An 18,983-nucleotide genomic window follows, 5' to 3' on the forward strand; every position below is an offset into this window, starting at 1 on the left:
CAGGCAATGAACCACTTTGGAGAGGATGAGCTTTCCCCCAGTGCACCTCGTGACAGAGAAGCCCACTGGAGGCCCTGGCTATGTCTTTGTGTCCTGCATGAAGCCTGGTAAAACCCAAGATCTAGGCCATCAGGAACTGGCAAATACCCAAATAACAAACATAGTTTTAGAATTCACTTATACTTCAAGATTCAGCCTTTCACAGGATTTGTGGCTTCTAAAATTTTTCCTTATTTTCCCACTAACTCAGCCATACATTTAAAACTATTTTAAAATTATTTTATCCAGAACTTCTAGAGGTTCTGTACCGAGGGTTTAGACTGACATCTAGTCTACTCTTTTGCCAGAAACAAGAGATCTCCTGCAGCATACTTTACCCGTCTCTTCAGCAGGCTAGCTCCTGTGAATCGTGGGCACCACCTCCACCCTCTTCCCCAATCTAAAAGAGCTCCGTACTACTTTCTCTCTTGCAACACACTTCTCTTTGCCTTTGTAACCCTGATCACAACTTTGGATTATACGTTATTTCTGCATTATCTGTCCCTTCCATTATCCTGTAAGCTCCAGGAGGACAGAAATCTTGTCTGTTGTGATTATTACTAAATAAAGTACCTGGCACAGTGCTAGGACACAGTAGCTGTACAAGAAATCTTAACTACTCATTAAGGGAAAGAATGACTGGATGAAATTTAATATAACCATAGGGAATCAGTAGTTTTAAATCCTGTAAGTGACCAATAGATATTGGCAATATTAAACAACATTTAAATATTGACTGCCTTTAAAAACTAGGCAGTATAGTATAAGGTTAATACAAAAAAAAAATAGTGAGTAGAGGTGAGGTAGTAAAATACAGACTCTGAAACTGACTGCCTGGATTCAAATTTCAGCTCCATGACTTATCAGCCAGGGGGCCTTTGGTAGAAACTTAAACATGCTGTACCTGCTTTCTGATCTGTAAAATCGGGTTACTACAAGTACTTTATGATGGTAAGGTGGCAATTCAATGATAACCATCCAGGCATTCAAGGAAGTAGGGCATCATTGTGGTTGTGGTTGTTATCATTGGAAAGACAATGTTAATCAATGGTGCCATCAAACAAAACTGGCAACTTGCATAGAATCAGAAGGGAAAATATGTAGGAACGGCAAGCTGTGGAAGATGGTGTGGGTTATAGATGTGCCAGCAAGAGGCAGCAGCACACAGACACACCTGGGGGAGGCAGGGAGGAGCTGGCTCAAGGGTGTCCACTGCCAGACTGTAGACATGACAGACTTAGTGGTCAGGGGAGGAGGGGCTGCTGGAGAGAGCCTGGATGGGCCTACCTTCCTCTTCTGCAAATGCTCAGAGCATGTTGCTCACTCGATCCATCACTCTCTGAGGAAAGGACATCTCTGGATCTGATTTCAGGCTCAGTTCATTTCAACTAGTCGGGAGCATCTGCCAAGCAGCATGATTAAGTTGTGTGCCTTCTGACAGCAGCAGGTTTCCCCAGGCATTAAAGGCAGTTCGTCTAGTACAGCAGTTTTCCTGACAAATGGAATACTCTATACATGGATCCTATTTTTCAAAAGACAAAACACTAGATCTTTCCCATTTCCTTTGTTCCTTTTAACTAGCATTTGTCTCCAAATATTGAAAATATATTACACAACCTTCTCTCATGTGCTCATTCCCCACCCCCAGATCCTGGGTCCATCTACAATGAAGTCAATAGAGTTGGGATTTTGTGATACTACACTGAAGACAGGTCTAATTATTTTATAATGAATAATGTTTCACCCTCTTTTAGTAGATGAAAATCTAGTTATTTTTCAGTCACTCTGAGACCACATGCCCAGGGCCCTCATGAAAAATTTACATTAAGATAAGTTTATATCACCTATATTAAAATTCTAAAGTTACATCTGCAGGGATAAAATGACTAAAGCTGAACGGTGAGATGAACTAGGTGAGGAGTGGTAAGATGAGGCTGCTTTGCCAGGCAGACAACTCCAGTGAAAGTGTGCGGAGGAAACTAGAGAAGATAAAAACCGAAGCCAGAGAGACCGGTTGGCCAGAGGCGGCTTTAGCAGTCCCATCCAGCAATGTTAGGGGCCTGAAACTATGACTTGTAAGGCTCTGAAAGATTCTACTATGTCAGACAATTCTCTTGAGACTTTCCCTTATAGGGGTAATGTCTGTGATTTGACTTCTTAAACAATGACCATCCTAAAGTTTGGTGGAATATTTTAGAATAAAAGGTTTCATGTAAATAAACGAAGTCCTTATGTTCCATATAGTATTCAAATTATGTTATTGCTTAAGATATTTTTTCTATTATCATAAAATATAGATATTCTTCTATCAATGGGCATCCTAATAAGATATAACTTATTTACTTGCACAACTCACTTCCTCTTTCAGGAAAGGAGGGGAGTTAGGGAGGTCGTGGCTTATATAAGTTGTGATACAATATAAAGACAGGACTATAAAGAAGTTAATGCAATATGACCATATGAGAACAGGGTACATAAGATAAATTAGAGCTTTTAATAAGCGAATATATATGCCAGAGAAAATTCCCTGTCAACCAAGCAGGCTGATGGAAGTGGAGGGCAAAGTCATGAAGAAGAATACGGTCTTTTTATATAATCTCAGAGTTTAGGAAACAATGGGAGAAATTAGGTGGGCAGACAGACACAGGGCACTGTCATGTGCTAGCAGATCTTGCAGCTCTGGGTTGCCTAGTAAGATTATTTTCAGAGGAATCTGTTGACTATGATGAGAAAGGCATTGCCATGGGCAGAACTGTATGCCCCTCAAATTCATACGTTGTAGCCCTAATTTCAAGGTCCTCAGAATATAACTATCTGGAGACAGGGCCTTTAAAGAGATAATTAAGTTAAAATGGAGTCAGTAGGGTGGATCCTGATCCAATATGGCCAGTGTCCCATTAGGATAGTGGCACACAGAGGGGAAACAGTGAGGACACAGTGAGAAGGCGGCCACCTGCAAGACAAGTAGAGAAGCCTCAGAAGAAACCAAATCCGTAGACACTGATCTTGGACCTTTAGTCCACAAGATTGTGAGAAAATAAATGTCTGCTGTTTAAGCTACACAGTCTGTGGTATTTTATGACAGCCTAGCAGACTATCACAGACATGAAATTGGGGGACAGATATGAGACCCAGGAAAAAAAGTACTGTCTGTTTAGGAACCAACGTAGTGAGAAGCTTCGGCATATAATAAGAGCTGTACAGTGATGCTAAGGGTGAGAGATAACAGAGGGTGATGTAGTCCCTGAAAAAGAAGGAAACACTGCATAGAAAACACTCATAAATATGTCGAATCTGTGCCAAAGTCAGGAATGCAAGCATTCCCTAGCCCAGGGGTGGGCAAACTTTTTGACTTGAGGGCCACAATGGGTTCTTAAACTGGACCGGAGGGCCGGAACAAAAGCATGGATGGAGTGTTTGTGTGAACTAATATAAATTCAAAGTAAACATCATTACATAAAAGGGTACGGTCTTTTTTTTTTTTTAGTTTTATTCATTTCAAACAGGCCGGATCCGGCCCGAGGGCCGTAGTTTGCCCACGGCTGCCTAAACCATGTAACAAAACACTGAGTTTTACCACCTCTTCATAAGATTTGTACTCCAAGATTCCCAATAATAATAATAATAGCAACTACAAGAAGTATTTGAAAGACACTACGTGAACTACATATTATAGTGATTTGGATAGAAAGTAGTACAGGCAGGGAAAAGGCAAAATTCTAGACATTCTAAGTGAAAGAAATAGCTCTCTCCCACAGGTGGCAGCAATAGAAAGCCCCCAAGCCAGATGAATCAACAATAGGAAAAGATTGCCCATTTAATCACAACTTTCAACTACAGCAAGGAATATAATTTTCCACTCAGCAGTTTGTTTGCCTATAAGTGGAGCTTCGGAAAATGGGACAAACAACAGTTGGAGACGTGAATTACACGAAAAAATTTTCACTATCTTTTTCAGGTTGAAATTCTCATTTATATGTGTTTCCATCATTTCAAAAGAAAATAATTTTTCTCAGGGTGGAAGAGAGGAGGAGAGAAAAAGGCATAATAGTAAAATAAGTAGGTTCTCCAGAGTATTAATGAGACTCAGTTAGTGGACAGCTATATGCTAAATGGGTCCGTAAGTTGGAGAAACAGGAATATGGAAAACTAAGTATAATGGAATTATACTCTACAGTGCTCCTGGAGTAGAGGGTCTATGGAAGTGTTTGGAATACTAACTCCCCAGAATCCGATGGCCCAGCCTTCCTAACCTAACCAATTCTAAACACCGAAGACATCTACATTTATTTTTATCACTACCTAAAAAATTAAATTATTTCCACCAAGTGGCAACAAGGGCAGAGAGAAACATCTCTATTTTCTTGTCCAAATAGAACCCCAAACACAATTTGTTAAACACATTTTAACTCTAATCTTTAATATGAATTCAAGTAGTAAAAAAAAATAAAATTGAACTGTGGATTTCATAAATAGTTGAAGGGAAATATTTATTACCATTGTCTCCAAACAGTGAAGATGAGTTCGAATTTTATTCTCCAACACAGATACACATGAATCATAACAATTGGATAAAAAGTAATTGGCAAAACATGCAGAAAGGTCTATGAAATATGAACACTCCCATTTAAGAGCACAATCATTAGTCTTACTAAGACTTTAGAAAACTGCTGAGCATGAAACTGTTGCATGGGAACAAGTTTGAAGGGAGAGAAATTACCAGTTAGAACAACAGTCCTAGTGTTATTTTGCTGTTAATTTTATGTGGAAAGCTCTTACACGGTACCAAGTGTGGAATGCATATACGGGCATAATGCTTTATTCCTATTATTTATTCTTTATTTTTCTAAAAAAAGAGACTCCCATAAAAAAATCAACTTTTATGTCTATTTATCTTACTTTTCTTTCGGGTAAAAAAATGTAATGATTTATATGGATTAGTTCATGAGACAATAGCCAGGGCCACTCATCATTTTAAAATGTCTACACATGGCTTTCTCAATAAACTGAAAGAAAATAACAGGCAGGAGTGGGTGTAATGGTAGAATAAAATGGTAGAAGTAAATAAAGGAAACCAATGCATTCCAGCTGACTCAGAACAGCTAGAGAAGCTGAGCTTTCTGAGTGTGGAGGGGACCTGGGCCTGGGCATCTGGCGCTCTGGCCTGTTTTCTCCACGTGTTAGTAATGGTTTCAGAGCTTGTCCAGCATGTAACATGTTCCCCGCTCATCCCACAATGCATGACTTATGAGAGGCGAAATCAAACTGCATGAATGCCCGTTTTGGGGAAAAACAAAACCAGTGTCCCAAATCTGAGGTGCACCGAGGATCATGAATGTAAAAAAAAGCCTCCAAAGAAAAAAGAGGCAAATGTTTTGATATAGAAACAACCCCATTATCAATTTGTTTATTATAATGTCTCTGTATCCTATAACATAATAAACATTTCCCCAGCAGATTATGGCACTTTAAACCAAATATTCCCAAATGTGGTTGTAAATGTAGAGCCTTTACAGGAACAGAACATGATTAAAAATCACCCTCTTCATGGTTCACAGAACGGCACACATTTTAGTTGCATGGAATCCACAAAAGCTTTGTGTGGCCTCACTGCTAATTCTAAGTAAGCCTCCATTTGGGAGATTACATTCTTGTTTACACACAGCAACAACAACCAGAAATAAATAGCAAGCAGCATGAAGAAATTAGAGGAAAATTGCTTTTAATACAAATGTTCTTTATAGTGTAGCTCTAGTGTGAAAGTTACTTCCAACTAGTCAAGTTCAAATCCATGGCTGCAAATATGAAGGTCTTAGAGGAAAAAATAGTAACTTACAGGTAAACAAATTTACAATCTCACATTAAAAACATGATTTGTGAGAGGCAATATCAAATTGTATTAATCCACTGTGGGAGATGGCACTGCTGTCCAGCACAGTATCTAGGAAACTGAGCTGGAAGCAGAGCTTAGAAATTTCGGAGGCAAACAGCTACCATGGTAACATTTTGTCACTGAAGGCTACCTCTCCAGCACAAGGTAGAAGACATTTCTGGTGTGCAGAAGGAAGATGCCCCGGCAGGACTTTGTTGTAGCCACTAGGGGCCCTTCTCATTTCCCTGGCTCTCTTGCCTCTGCCATCTTTGGTTTTTCCGTCTCCAATTCATGTCAATGCATTAACCTCAGTTAACAACAGAAAAACTTAAGCACAGGTCCGTATTATCTTCCAGTGTCACTAAACTGTCTTTAAAATGTAAGAATTTTGGAGGAAGATGCTCTTTTTCTTAGGTAAACACCATCAGGGATCTAATGTCCTCCGTCACCATTCTCCCTATTTATGGGTTCAAATATTCTTTGTACTTCTTCCCCACCTTCTTTCCTTGTGGTCTCTCAGTCCCCACCTGTCTTCACTTGCTTTTCTACAGTCAGGCTCAATGATCCATCATGTCAACCACTCTCTGGCTACTAGCCTCATCTCCTTGACCCTGTGGTGTACTGGGTAATGAACAACCAGTTCCTGACCCAGTTCCTCAGAAGTGACTGTTAATATTCAAAAACTGTGTGAGCCAGTTAAGTCATTGGTGCCTTGAAATTGGCCACTGTAGGAGAATTCATATATGGAAATTGGCAAAAGCTACCAATCAGGGATTTCCCTTTTGCTCATCCCTCTCATTCCCCCAAGATTTGGTTTATTAGGGCACCATTGTCCTGTCCCCACTGCCCTTCCTTTGCCTCAGCTCTGAGTAAAAATAACTGTCCGCTTCTCTCATGCATATATGTGGGCTGCTGAGTATTTCTGGAGAAACTCACAAGCATTGCAGATTTTTACCACTATGAATTCATTATCTCCAACAATTCTTTTATGTTTTCCAGTTAGTTCTTCCATTCTCTACCATGTCTGTCTAAAAGCTTTTCCATGTTCTTTAAACTTTTGACTCTATATTCCTTTCATTCTAGAATCTGCTTAGTTGAACTAGCAGAAACCTTCAAATGGAATATTTTCAACTTTGTCTTTACCAAACTGCACATTCCCTTTATCCCCATCTATTCCTTGCTCAGTCCCTCCTGCTGTAATGGAAGAAAGGCCCATACTTTTGAGTCTAACCCTGTACCTCCTCAGAAGCCTGTCTCTGTTATCTTCCACTTTTTAAATCGAATCTTCAACTTTTCTTTTTCTATGGGCCTTTCCTTCCTATTTGAAGATGGAGTGCTCTGGTCCTTAGATATCAGCCCTCATCATTCTCTAAGTGAAAGTCACATTGGCCTACTCCTAGTTTCTTAAACATCCCTCCCGCCCTTTCACCTCACAGGGTTTACATATATTGTTCCTTCCATCGGGAATGCTTTGTAATCTCAGTTTAGGAAAGTGTTCCCTAAGTCACTGAGTCAAAGACAGGTCCCTTTGCTCTTTGCTCTCATGTATTCTTATATCTCTTTTGAGCATTTATCTCACTTTGTAACTGTACATTTATTAAGGTGATTATCTAATTGTCATTTTCTGCACAACAGTATAAACTCCATGAGTTCAGAGAGCATATCTGCTTTTGTTTAATCTTGTACTCCCTGGGTTTAGCACAGTGCCTGGCATATATTAAGTGCTCAATGAAGAAATTGATTCATTGAGCTTTTTTTTAACTTTTAAAGACTCATCCTTTTTATCCTCCAAAAATCCATCTCAAGCTCATGTCTACTTATCTTGCCTCTTGTACTCTATTTTGCTGGCTGTCTCTACCATCCCCCATGTTCTCCCCATAAGAACCTTCTTAGAAGAGTTGTTTCATTCTCCTTTTTCCATTTACTCACCCTCCACATAGTCCTTGAATCACTGGCTTTTATAATTCATCATCCACTGAAATCGTTCTCAATAAGGCCATTAAGGACATCTTTATCATGAACTATTGCACAATGACCACTTTCCACTACTTGGTACCTTATATGACCTCTAAGCACTTTTCAATATCTTCCTAAGTGAAAGCAGATACAATTCCCCTTAGTGTTCACAGTTCATACTCTTCTGGGTTTCTTCCTGCCTTCTCACTCTTACTGGCTTCTACTCCTCAGCTCATCTTTTATGTGTTAATGCACCTACCCCCAACCCTTCTCTGGGTTCCTCTATGAGAATTCATCTATGGTTTCAATACTGATGACATATAAATGTCTACTTTTAGCTCAGATCTCACTTCAATATCCACCTGCCTACATGATATTTCTAAGTACTTGGATATGAATTTGTGGATAGACACCACAAACTTAACATGTCTAACACAATTCATTATCTTTCATCCTTGTAATTTGTTCTCCTTTGTTTATTCCCTTTTGCGGTGTGATTACTATACCAAGTTGACTAAGAATCCTGAATGTCATCAATGTCTGTTGATTCTCTCTTTGGAATATCTCTGGAATCTGCCTACATTTCTCCAGCCCATAACAAATGCTCTGGTCATTTTTCACCTGGATTACTGTAATTGTCTCTGAATTGGTCTTACCTATAAAATAAATGTTTGTCTCCCTGTTGTTACCATCTGAACCTGCCAATTTTCACTCTAAATCCTACTAGATGGTATGGCTACTATATACTTATCAGCCTGACAAAAAACTCTGGGAGAGACTAGTTGACACACACATCACCTTAAACATAGTCAAAATCCAGCAACTTACACCAGGACTGGGTTTACATAATTTTCCATGCTATTATGCATTCAAGTTCCACCTTTATGACATGTAAATCTGTGTATCTTACCTTGATATTACAAGCCTGCTCCATCAATCTTCTTGCATTTTCCTCTGCCCTGTATCTCTTTGGAAGCTGAACTCTGAAGAACTTTAAAGCCCCTTCAAAATCAGCCTGCAGAAGATCTTCCTTTGAGGTCTGCAAAATAATCACCCAGATCATCATGACATTTTAGCCTGCATTTATGACACACATGTTGAAAAAAGAATTTCTATTTTCTGGAATGCACTTTTTATAGCTAATATCTAGGTTAGTTCTAAAACATTTTAGAAAGAGATTTCTTTTTTTTTTTTTTTTTTTTTTTTTTTTTTTTTTTAAATATATTTCATTGATTTTTTACAGAGAGGAAGGGAGAGAGATAGAGAGTTAGAAACATCAATGAGAGAGAAACATCGATCAGCTGCCTCCTGCACATCTCCCACCGGGGACGTGCCCGCAACCCAGGTACATGCCCTTGACCGGAATCGAACCTGGGACCTTTCAGTCCGCAGGCCGACGCTCTATCCACTGAGCCAAACCGGTTTCGGCGAAAGAGATTTCTAATCTCTTGATTCAAAGTTGAAATAAGTCACCATAAATCCTAGAAGCAATATAAGAATTAATTAACAGGCTAACATATTTAATTTATATTGCCTGAAGATTTCAATGGTGGATCGTGGCAATGCTAACCAAGTTACAGCTGTGAGAGAAAAATAAATGCCAGGAAAAAAATTGAAACCTGGGACGAATCTGTGACTTTACAGGCATTTTACGGATATTACTACAAAGCTTGCTGAAGACACAGACAATGCAACCAGAGCCCATCTGACTTATATAATAAACACCTAATTGGATGATGGCTTTTCAGCAGCTCATGATGGAAATAAGAAATTGATCGAATACCTTAAAGAATGCTATGGTTACCAGAGGGAAGGGGGGTAGGAGGGTACTAAAGTGTAAAGGGGACCAAATAAATGGTGGTGAAAGATTATTTGACTTTGGGTAGTGGGCACACAATTCAACAGATCATGTGTCATAGAAATGTGCATTTGAAAACAGTAATAATCTCATTAACCAATGTCATCCCAATACATTTAACTTAAAAAATAAAATTAAAAAAAAGAATGCTATGAAAAGTAAATGAAGTAAGCCACTTAACTACTGAACTTCTTATGAAAACTACTGTTTGCAAAATTTACTTCCTTAAAAAAAAACAACCACTTAGAAATAAGTACATGTATGCATAGAAAAAAGACTAAAAGAAAATGAAATAAAATTTTTCTCTGGATAGCATCATGCTTGAGTATTTCTTTAAATATATTTTGTTGTATTTTCTGCAGGAAAAATTTTGTAATAAGAAAGACACTAAGTATTTTAATAAACAATTGTAAGTGATTTATGGAAAATACCTGATACAAATTATAGATTCAGGCAGACTCAGTAACATAGAAGTAAGCCAAAAAGATATTAGATGTTTTAAGAGTCAGTACTTAATTATGCAAGACTTCAGTAATAAAATGAGAAAGAAAAAAAAAAAACAAATAAAAACACGGAGGCTAGAAATCATAGAACTAAGCACTAGTTCAAAATATTACTTTATTTAAATTCAGAAGTACAATAAATTAACTATTAATAGTACACTGAGAGAGTATAAGGAAGTCAGAGAAATTCCTGCTTGTAATAGGGTCTGAGTTGCTGTCCTCACCTCTGTGGTCCAGGCAATTGTTATTTCTCAGGTGAGCCACCACAGTAACTTCCTAACTGGCCTCCCTGTTTCTACTCTTGCTCCCGACAACCTACTCTCCGTATAGCAGCCCCATGATACCCCTTCAGGTCATGTCACTCTTCCATTTAAAGCCCTCCAAGGGTTCCTAGTGTGCTCAGAATAAAAACCCAAATTTTTAGCATTTCCCACAGAACCCTTCATAATCTGCCCCCATTCCCCTCCATCCTCATCTTGAACCACATCCCTCTCAGGCACACTGGCTTTCTTTCTGGTTTCTATACACACCAGGTTCATCCATAACTGAAGGCTACTGCCCTAGCTGTCCTCTCTGCCCAGAACATTCTTCTCCCAGCTCTTCATAACACTCACCTTTTGTTTTCCAAATTTTCTGTCACAAAATGATGATAGGAAATGTGTTTACTAACTATATCTTCCAAGGTAACACTACTTCTTTCATTTGAATAGATTATATAAAAAGATTACCTGGACAGTTAAAAACACTTAAACAATTCCAACTTCTATTTCCTTCCAAGTAGGTAGAAAGAAACAGCCAGAGCTCATAGGTAAGTGGGATGTTAATATATCATCCTTCCCACTCTCCTAGTAAAATGAATTAAGCAAATTGCTAGGCACATGGTAGACACCACATTCATGTATTCCATGGATTCATAAAGGCTCCACTTTAAGCCAACCCAGTATTTTTTAATCAAAATTTATAAAATTCAGATTAGAAAGTGGATTTAGGACTTATTTTGATATAAAGTTGATTTTTATATTTGGGCAGCATCAGAAGTCTACATAGCAATCGCTCTATCTGGGACTCTAACTTCTTTTAAGAGTTATAATCTCTTTCCAATGAGCCATCTGTTATCCCCTGCTCTTTAATTCCCTGCTTAGAAGTAATGTTTTTTAAAAAGTCCACAAATTTAAAAAATACCAACTAGCATGTAATTAGACTGCATAAGAAATTTGATCAAAATTAGACCTTGACATGGCTACTGAAGAGACTGCTAAGCATTTGCCTATATTCATCCACCCTCCTTGGCCTGAGAGTCATTTGGATTCACTGTGCACAGTGCCTGGAGTATCATATGGAAAGTACAGTCAACACTGATATTAACATGTCACGATCTGACAATGACTTCCCATGTCATATAACAGCCAAAGGTGGAAACATTTAGAGGGGAAAGATTTTGAACATAAGTAGAGTAAAAGTTTTTCCTCTTTCTCCAAATTTCACACACTTATAAGAGTGTGAACTCTGGCTATGTGCCTCTGCTGATACCATTTTGAGTGTGTTCTTCCCACTGAAAAATTCAATGCAAGAGCTTCCCATTTTAAAGTGATTTTTTAAAGGAGGCAGGGTGAGTGGAAAGGAAGAATCCTGACGTTTCAGTGTCAGCTCTCAGTGCTTCTATCCCAAACCTCTAACTGTTCCTGGATGGCAAATCTTCTTTAAGGGCCTCTGATAAGCATCAAATTCTAGGTTAGATTATCTTAGGGAATTATTTGAAAAGACATCTAGGCATGATTTTCTCTCTCACCTTTGCTGTTTCCACCACAAATTGGCTTTTTCTTCCTTTAGTTATATAGAGTGTCTAACAAGATTTCTATTCGGTTGAGCAATATTTTTGGAGGTCTGAGACATTTGGAAGCACAGGCTTTAGAAGACAGAACCATTACTTAGCTGGCATCAAAGACACCTATGTCTCTTGTTTTGGTGTTTTAATTTCAACAAAGAAACATTTATTTGGTGAGTCTACCTACAGAATATACGCCTTTTGGTAATATCTATAATAATAAAAGCATAATATGCTAATTAGACCAGATGTCCTTCGGGAGTCCTTCCAGACGACCTTCTGGACAAAGCTGGGCCTGCAAGGGAAGCCTGGGTCCCAGGTGCCTGCTTGCGGCCAGAGGGAAGCCTGGGTCCACAGTGCCTGCCGGCAGCCGGAGGGAAGCCAGTGCCTGCAGCGGGGAAAGGAAGGCCTACTCTTGCACGAATTTCATGCATTGGGTCTCTAGTCTACAATAAAGTCCATGCGCCTGATTTGTTAAGGGGGGGTGTTCTTGACTAGAATTACCTTTGACGAACAATGATGTGCTTGGTGTCCCAGCAGGTTGAGGTCCCTCTGTGAACCAGGGAGCAATAACTAAGGCTCAAAGTCCAAATCTACAACACCATCTAGGTTAATCTCCTTTTATTTGAACAACTTCATTAAGAAGTTAAGTTGTCTTGCACACAAAAAACTATTGGGATCTGTAAAGCAAAATTAGGTATTTGTATATATTTAACTCACACACGTTCATGTTTAAAACATGACTAAAATCGCTTCTCGGCCTTTTGGCTAAGATCAAGTGTAAAACATGACTAAAGACCTAAACTCCAGTGCCGGCCCTCTTGACTGGTACTAGAAAGATGACAATATTGCATGTGGCAGGATTCCTCGTAGGCCCATCCTGGCAGATCAGCCATCGATCCCACATCATTAGCCAGTCCAATCAGAGAGGTCTGAACAACTGTACTTCCCCCAGTACACGTGCTAAAATTTGAGCAGTAATTCATTGGCTAGCTGATCCCAATTCACAGCCATATTGCTAATGAACAGGCATGTGACTTCCCAATATGTAGAGTATCCCATTCTATGAATAATCTTATAAGTGCAACACTGCATATCATCAGAGATTTCCAAATGGCCTCTGGACAACTCGGCATATACTTCTCACATGTACTGTATGGGACACTATGACCTAGACTCTGAATTTTAGAGCCTAAAACAACCCAAGGGATGTACTTCCTCAGATAGGCAACCAGGCTGACTGCATAGTTGCAACATACAAATATGTGTGACCTCCCTAAGACCTGGAGCTGGGAACCTAACTCCCTGTGGATTTTATCATTAATAGTGTGTTTTAAATTAATCTCTAATGAAGATTTGAGTATGAGGGACGTTCTTAGTTATCAGTTTATGTTTTCCTTTAAAACACTGAAAATGTAAATGTCAAAAAGAGGCAGCCCCAGATTACAGAGAGTTACCAGTTCAAGCCCTGGTGACACAAAGTTGTGTGGTCTTTAAGAACATGGAACTGTATTCAGCCAAAACGGATTCCTCAGAGATGCAGAGAATTTGTAGAATATATATTTAGTACTTCTTAGTGTCAAAGCCCCTGAAATACCACACTTTTTATTTCACTTAAAATTTTTATTTCACCTTAAAAGAACAAACACCTTTCTAATAGAATCATGAACCTTCAGTTTTCTCCTGTGTTAAGAAAAAATGTAATTCAGGAAAACAAAATCCAAATGAGCACTGATGACCTCACCTGGGCATTAAAACACATATTGAGTTCTTTTTCTTTCATTTTTAAATGTCAAAGGAATGATATTTCTCAAAAATACAGCCCTCCTCCCTATAATTGTGTGCTAGTCATTGCATCTATCTACATCTTGGAATGATAAACAGACTCTCTTCAGGATGAGAAATCCCTTATAGACGTGGTTGCCTAACATGTCTGTTATGATTATGCAGGAGATTATATTTGTATGCAAATAAATATGTGAAGACTGAATTAATAATGGTAAAGATAAGTATAAACAAAGATGAGCTATACTAGAGGGAAATATGTGAGAGAAAAGAGTTAAATTCAGGCGAGTCAATACTGTACTTCTTAAAAGACTCAAATGTGAGAGAACCATAATGAGGAACAAGCAGAATGGTATTAAACTCCATTATATAAAACAGACAAAGCTAAATTAGTCTTGTTCAAATACCAAATAATAGTTTAGGACTACTGCAGCCCAATTACATTATAGAACAGTTGCTAGGTGTAGTTCTCAAGCCACTAAAAAGAAACCTTGCGCCAGTGATTGTGGGTATTAATTTTAACCCTTGGTAGGAAGTGAGAATAGGTGATTTTTCTCTTGTTCAGGAAATTAAAAAAAAAAGCAAGCCAGACTTCCCCGATCCACTCACAGACTCAATAGTTTTAAGCTCTTTCATAGATACACAGTTTGAACATTCCGGGAGCGAAATGTACAATTTCCCACTCAAAGATTTTTATGGGGTAAAATTCCCTAATCCCCCCACCCACCCCCAAAAGAATCAAATTGGCAATCAGATGGGGAGGTTAGAAAGCAAACCACACACAGTCTAAATAAGTAGCAATAACATCTGTTATACAATTTAACCCTTTGGAGACATAGGCAGAGGATGCCTACACCAAGCTCTTGAGTATTCTGCGTTACTGCTGAGCCGAGCCAGCCAGAAAACCATTATTTTGGCTGCCACAGAGATAATGCCACTACTGTGCCCTGGGCTCTGGAAAAGAACTGTCTCCTCTAGCCAATTAAGGAGTGGACCAGGCTGGGTAGAGCCCCTGGCCGCAGCCACTCGGCACTTCCTTCTCGGTTGAGTGAGAAAGGAGGAGGAAAAAAGACTGCAAGCTCCTCCAGGACACAAGGAATCCTCACGGAGGGTGGCAGATTCCCCCCAAATGAAGTTCAATGAAAAACAGTCTCACCGCCAGGAGCCGAGGCACAAACAGGCGATGCCCCATCCCCAGAAGTTCCAGCACGCGACACGCATACTCATTCACCAGCTTGGTCCTCTCGTCGTGCATGTCCTGGGACTTTTTGACAGGAGGTGTGAGCTTAGCAGCTGGGGCTGGGCAGGGCACCCCTTGTTCCATGAGCAGTAAGTAGGTATCCAGAATGAGCAAGCTGGAGCTCTCATCCACAATTTTAGGAGATGTAGTGGGAGGGGAGCCTGGCTTTGGTCTCCCCAAGAGCAAGCACAATCCAGTCCGTTCTGGGAATTGTCAGCTAATGTCTCCACAAGAAAAACATTTTGGCTAAATTAGCCACAGTGCAAGAGCCCCGAAGAAGATCAGAAAATGAAATCAACTACTGATGTCAATGCAAAACGGCAAAAGCAATGGAATGCAAGAAAATGGCCAAGAATGATGTAGGAGAGTTCAGATACATGTGTCAAAATGTACAAGCTGCTTAGAAGGGTCTAGTGTGTGCGTGTGTGTGTGTGTGTGTGTGTGTGTGTGTGAGAGAGAGAGAGAGAGAGAGAGAGAGAGAGAGAGACTGTGCTTGTGTGTTGTGTGTGTGTGTGTGTGTGTGTGTGTGCGTGTCTGTGTGTGAGCAGACAGCAGCAGCAGGAACCAGGAAGCCAGAGCAGTTGTGAAGCTGCAAGGAGAAAAAGGATGAGCTCATTGCAATCCTTGATTCGTGACAAGCAGCGCTGCTGCTGCTGCTGCTGCTGCTGCTGCCTCTCGCTGTGAATCAGTAATGAAGGGGTAGGCAGGCAGGGAGGGAAGAGGAGGTAGGTGAATGAGCATGCAGAGCGAGTCTCGAGGGAGAATGCTGTAATAAGAAGCCAATGGCGATCGTTGGACAGATGCGCTTCCCCTCCCTGTCCACCTTCAATCAGTGTTCGTCTGACAGCTTATGCTGCTGAATCCTAAACCCACAGACAGATGAACTAGCTTCTCCTAACGTGATGGTCACAGAAAAATCAGACAGCCTGCCAGCTAAGATGCTGACCTTTATTTACTCTTGCTTTTTAATGACAAAAACAGGTAAAAGTCTGATTTTATACTGTGTATTCAAAGTGGGAAGCTCCAATCCTTGTTAGATTACTGAAATCTCCACTGAAAAGAGGTTTAGAGCAAAATGATTGAGTGTGGACAGAAGAGCAAGGATCTAGCATCCAAGAAATGACACACCCTCCACTTGACGTGTTTGTGCAATAATAATGACTCTGCAATGCTAGGATGTGCAGCAGTATTTCAGTATTATGGGAAGGCTAGCCACATTAGAAGGACTTTTTTTTTACAAATACACAATGTGATAAAACAAAAAAACCTACAATATAATGAGTATACATTTAAAGAACTACTGATGTTGAGATTCTCAAAGCAAAAATAACTTTCTTAAGCCACAGACCCTGACACTCAGTTAATAGTCCAAAACACTGTTTTGATAGACTCTGGTCAAATTAATCTTTCCCTAGACATAATATAACTGGGAACTGCCCCTAGTTTAAAAAGTTTACAATCTCAGAATTAAAGTGTTATATTAATTTACTTGCTATAAATAATCAGTTGTAGCCAGATGAAGGCAAAAAGGATCACCTTTAGGGACAGTTTCTTTTTTTTTTTTTTTTTTACATTTTTTGAGTAGTCCTTTATTTTCTTTCTTTTTTTTTTTTAATTAAATCTTTATTGTTCAGATTATTACATTTGTTCCTCTTTTTTTTCCTCCCATAACTCCCCTCCTCCCAGTTCCCGCCCCACCCTCCGCCCTCACTCCCCACCCACTGTCCTCATCCATAGGTGCACAATTTTTGTCCAGTCTCTTCCCGCATCTCCCACACCCCTTTCCCCCCCAGGAATAGTCAGTCCATTCCCTTTCTATGTCCCTGATTCTATTGTAATCAACAGTTCATTCTGTTCATCAGATTATTTATTCACTTGATTCTTAGATTCACTTGTTGATAGATGCATATTTGTTGTTCATAATTTGTATCTTTACCTTTTTCTTCCTCTTCCTCTTCTTAAAGGATACCTTTAAGCATTTCATATAATCCTGGTTTGGTGGTGATGAACTCCTTTAGCTTTTCCCTATCTGTGAAGCTCTTTATCTGACCTTCAATTCTGAATGATAGCTTTGCTGGATAAAGTAATCTTGGTTGTAGGTTCTTGGTATTCATCACTTTGAATATTTCTTGCCACTCCCTTCTGGCCTGCAAAGTTTCTGTTGAGAAATCAGCTGACAGTCGTATGGGTATTCCCTTGTAGGTAACTGAGTTTCTTTCTCTTGCTGTTTTTAAGATTCTCTCTTTATCTTTTGCTCTTGGCATTTTAATTATGATGTGTCTTGGTGTGGTCCTCTTTGGATTCCTTTTGTTTGGGGTTCTCCGCGCTTCTTGGACCTGTAAGTCCATTTCTTTCACCAGGTGGGGGAAGTTTTCTGTCATTATTTCTTCAAATAGGTTTTCAATATCTTGCTCTCTCTCATCTTCTGGCACCCCTATAATTCTGATGTTGGTACGCTTGAAGCTGTCCCAGAGGCTCCTTACACTATCCTCGCATTTTTTGATTCTTTTTTCATTTTGCTTTTCCGGTTGGGTGTTTTTTGCTTCCTCGCATTTCAAATCATTGACTTGATTCTTGCGCTCCTCTGGTCTGCTGTCGGGAGTCTGTATAATATTCGTTATTTCAGTCCGTGTATGCTTAATTTCTAGTTGGTTCCCCAATATAAGATCGAGGGTCTTATTAGTTTTCTTGTAGATCTCATTAAGTTTATCGGCGGCTTCTAAACAGTTCTTGAGAGACCTTAAAAGTGTGGTTCTGAACTCTATATCTTCCATTGACAATTTTGTCCTGTTTCTTTGTCTCCGCATTTTGTTATGCTTCCTTGGTGCACCCCCTAGTGGTCTTTGTTCGAAGTCTTATAGTTAAATCTTGATTGTTGTAGCTAATTCCAGGGAGGGTTTGACCTCCAGGCCAAGTGGCTATGAGAATCAGCTGTGTCAGCAGTGAGAGAACTTCTGTCCTCTAGGGAGGTGCTAATCTAGCCTTTGCCTGAGGCTATCCGGCAAATGCCTGTGTGCAGGGCTTGGGCGGGGCGGGTCGCACAGGATCAACAGGGTGGGCCGGAGAGAGCAGTTATGGCGGCTCTCAGTCCTGTCCCCAGGGGCTCTGCCTCTCTGAGTCCCAGCACCCGCTGCAAAGCTCGGAGAGAAAGCTTCACTCGCTCTGACCGAAGCCAGACAGTCCCGCTTCTCCCGTTTGAGTCTGGGTCCCTAAAGACTCGCCCGGATCTGGAGCTCAAACGCCAACCGCGCCCTCCGCCGCCAGCCCGCTCGCGCACTCCGCACCTCAGAATTTGACTTCAGCACTGCGCCTCCTCTGAGTGTCCATATGCGTTTCTCTTTCCTCCTAGTTGTAGGACTTCCACTCAGCCAGCGTTCCTGTGGTTCTGGGTGATGTCCCTTCCGTTTTTTGGTTTCACTTTTGAAGTAGTTGTTCAGAGCAGCAAACTCCGGCGTTAAGCTATGCCGCCATCTTGGTTCTCTCTAGGGACAGTTTCTTAACTTCAGCCCAACAAGGAACCAATATGGATTCATAACGCTGGGGCAGCAGTTCTGTAGCTGGTGTCAGCGGAGCTGTGCATGGCACAAAGTGAGTGCCAGGGCTGAGAGTAGAGCAACTTCCTCCTGAGCCTTACTTCCTACTCTAACAAATACGAGTTCGAGATCTCTTCAGGTAGCAAAACAGAAACATATTTATCAGCATATATCTGTAATCTTGGTTAGAAAAGTAGATTAATTATGGAATTGGGTTAAAGGAAAATATTGCCTTCCTTAACAGAATATTGTTTGGTTTCCTTTTCTAAAACCTCAGAAAAACAAAAGTTTGTTTCCTTAAGCATTTAAAATATTAATTAACAAAATATTTTAAATAAGATATCTATATGTGGCGGTCAAGCCTTTATTTCT

General features: G+C 40.0%; 1 protein-coding gene across 14 annotated transcripts in view; it reads right to left on the reverse strand.

The window, feature by feature from the left end:
* Nucleotides 1-18,983, reverse strand: part of RABGAP1L (RAB GTPase activating protein 1 like) — a 434,830-nt gene that overhangs the window by 85,941 nt on the left and 329,906 nt on the right. For 12 of the 14 annotated variants that reach the window (XM_036342969.1, XM_036342966.1, XM_036342964.1 and 9 more), the window contains one exon: nucleotides 8,778-8,906. In XM_036342969.1, the coding sequence (XP_036198862.1) occupies nucleotides 8,778-8,906 (129 nt within the window). Of the gene's footprint in view, nucleotides 1-8,777; nucleotides 8,907-14,994; nucleotides 15,522-18,983 lie in introns of those variants that run through there. The other 2 variants (XM_036342979.1, XM_036342980.1) reach the window with 2 other exon arrangements.

The sequence above is a fragment of the Myotis myotis genome, unplaced genomic scaffold (genome assembly GCF_014108235.1).
Source record: "Myotis myotis isolate mMyoMyo1 unplaced genomic scaffold, mMyoMyo1.p scaffold_m19_p_18, whole genome shotgun sequence".
Lineage (NCBI taxonomy): Eukaryota > Metazoa > Chordata > Mammalia > Chiroptera > Vespertilionidae > Myotis > Myotis myotis.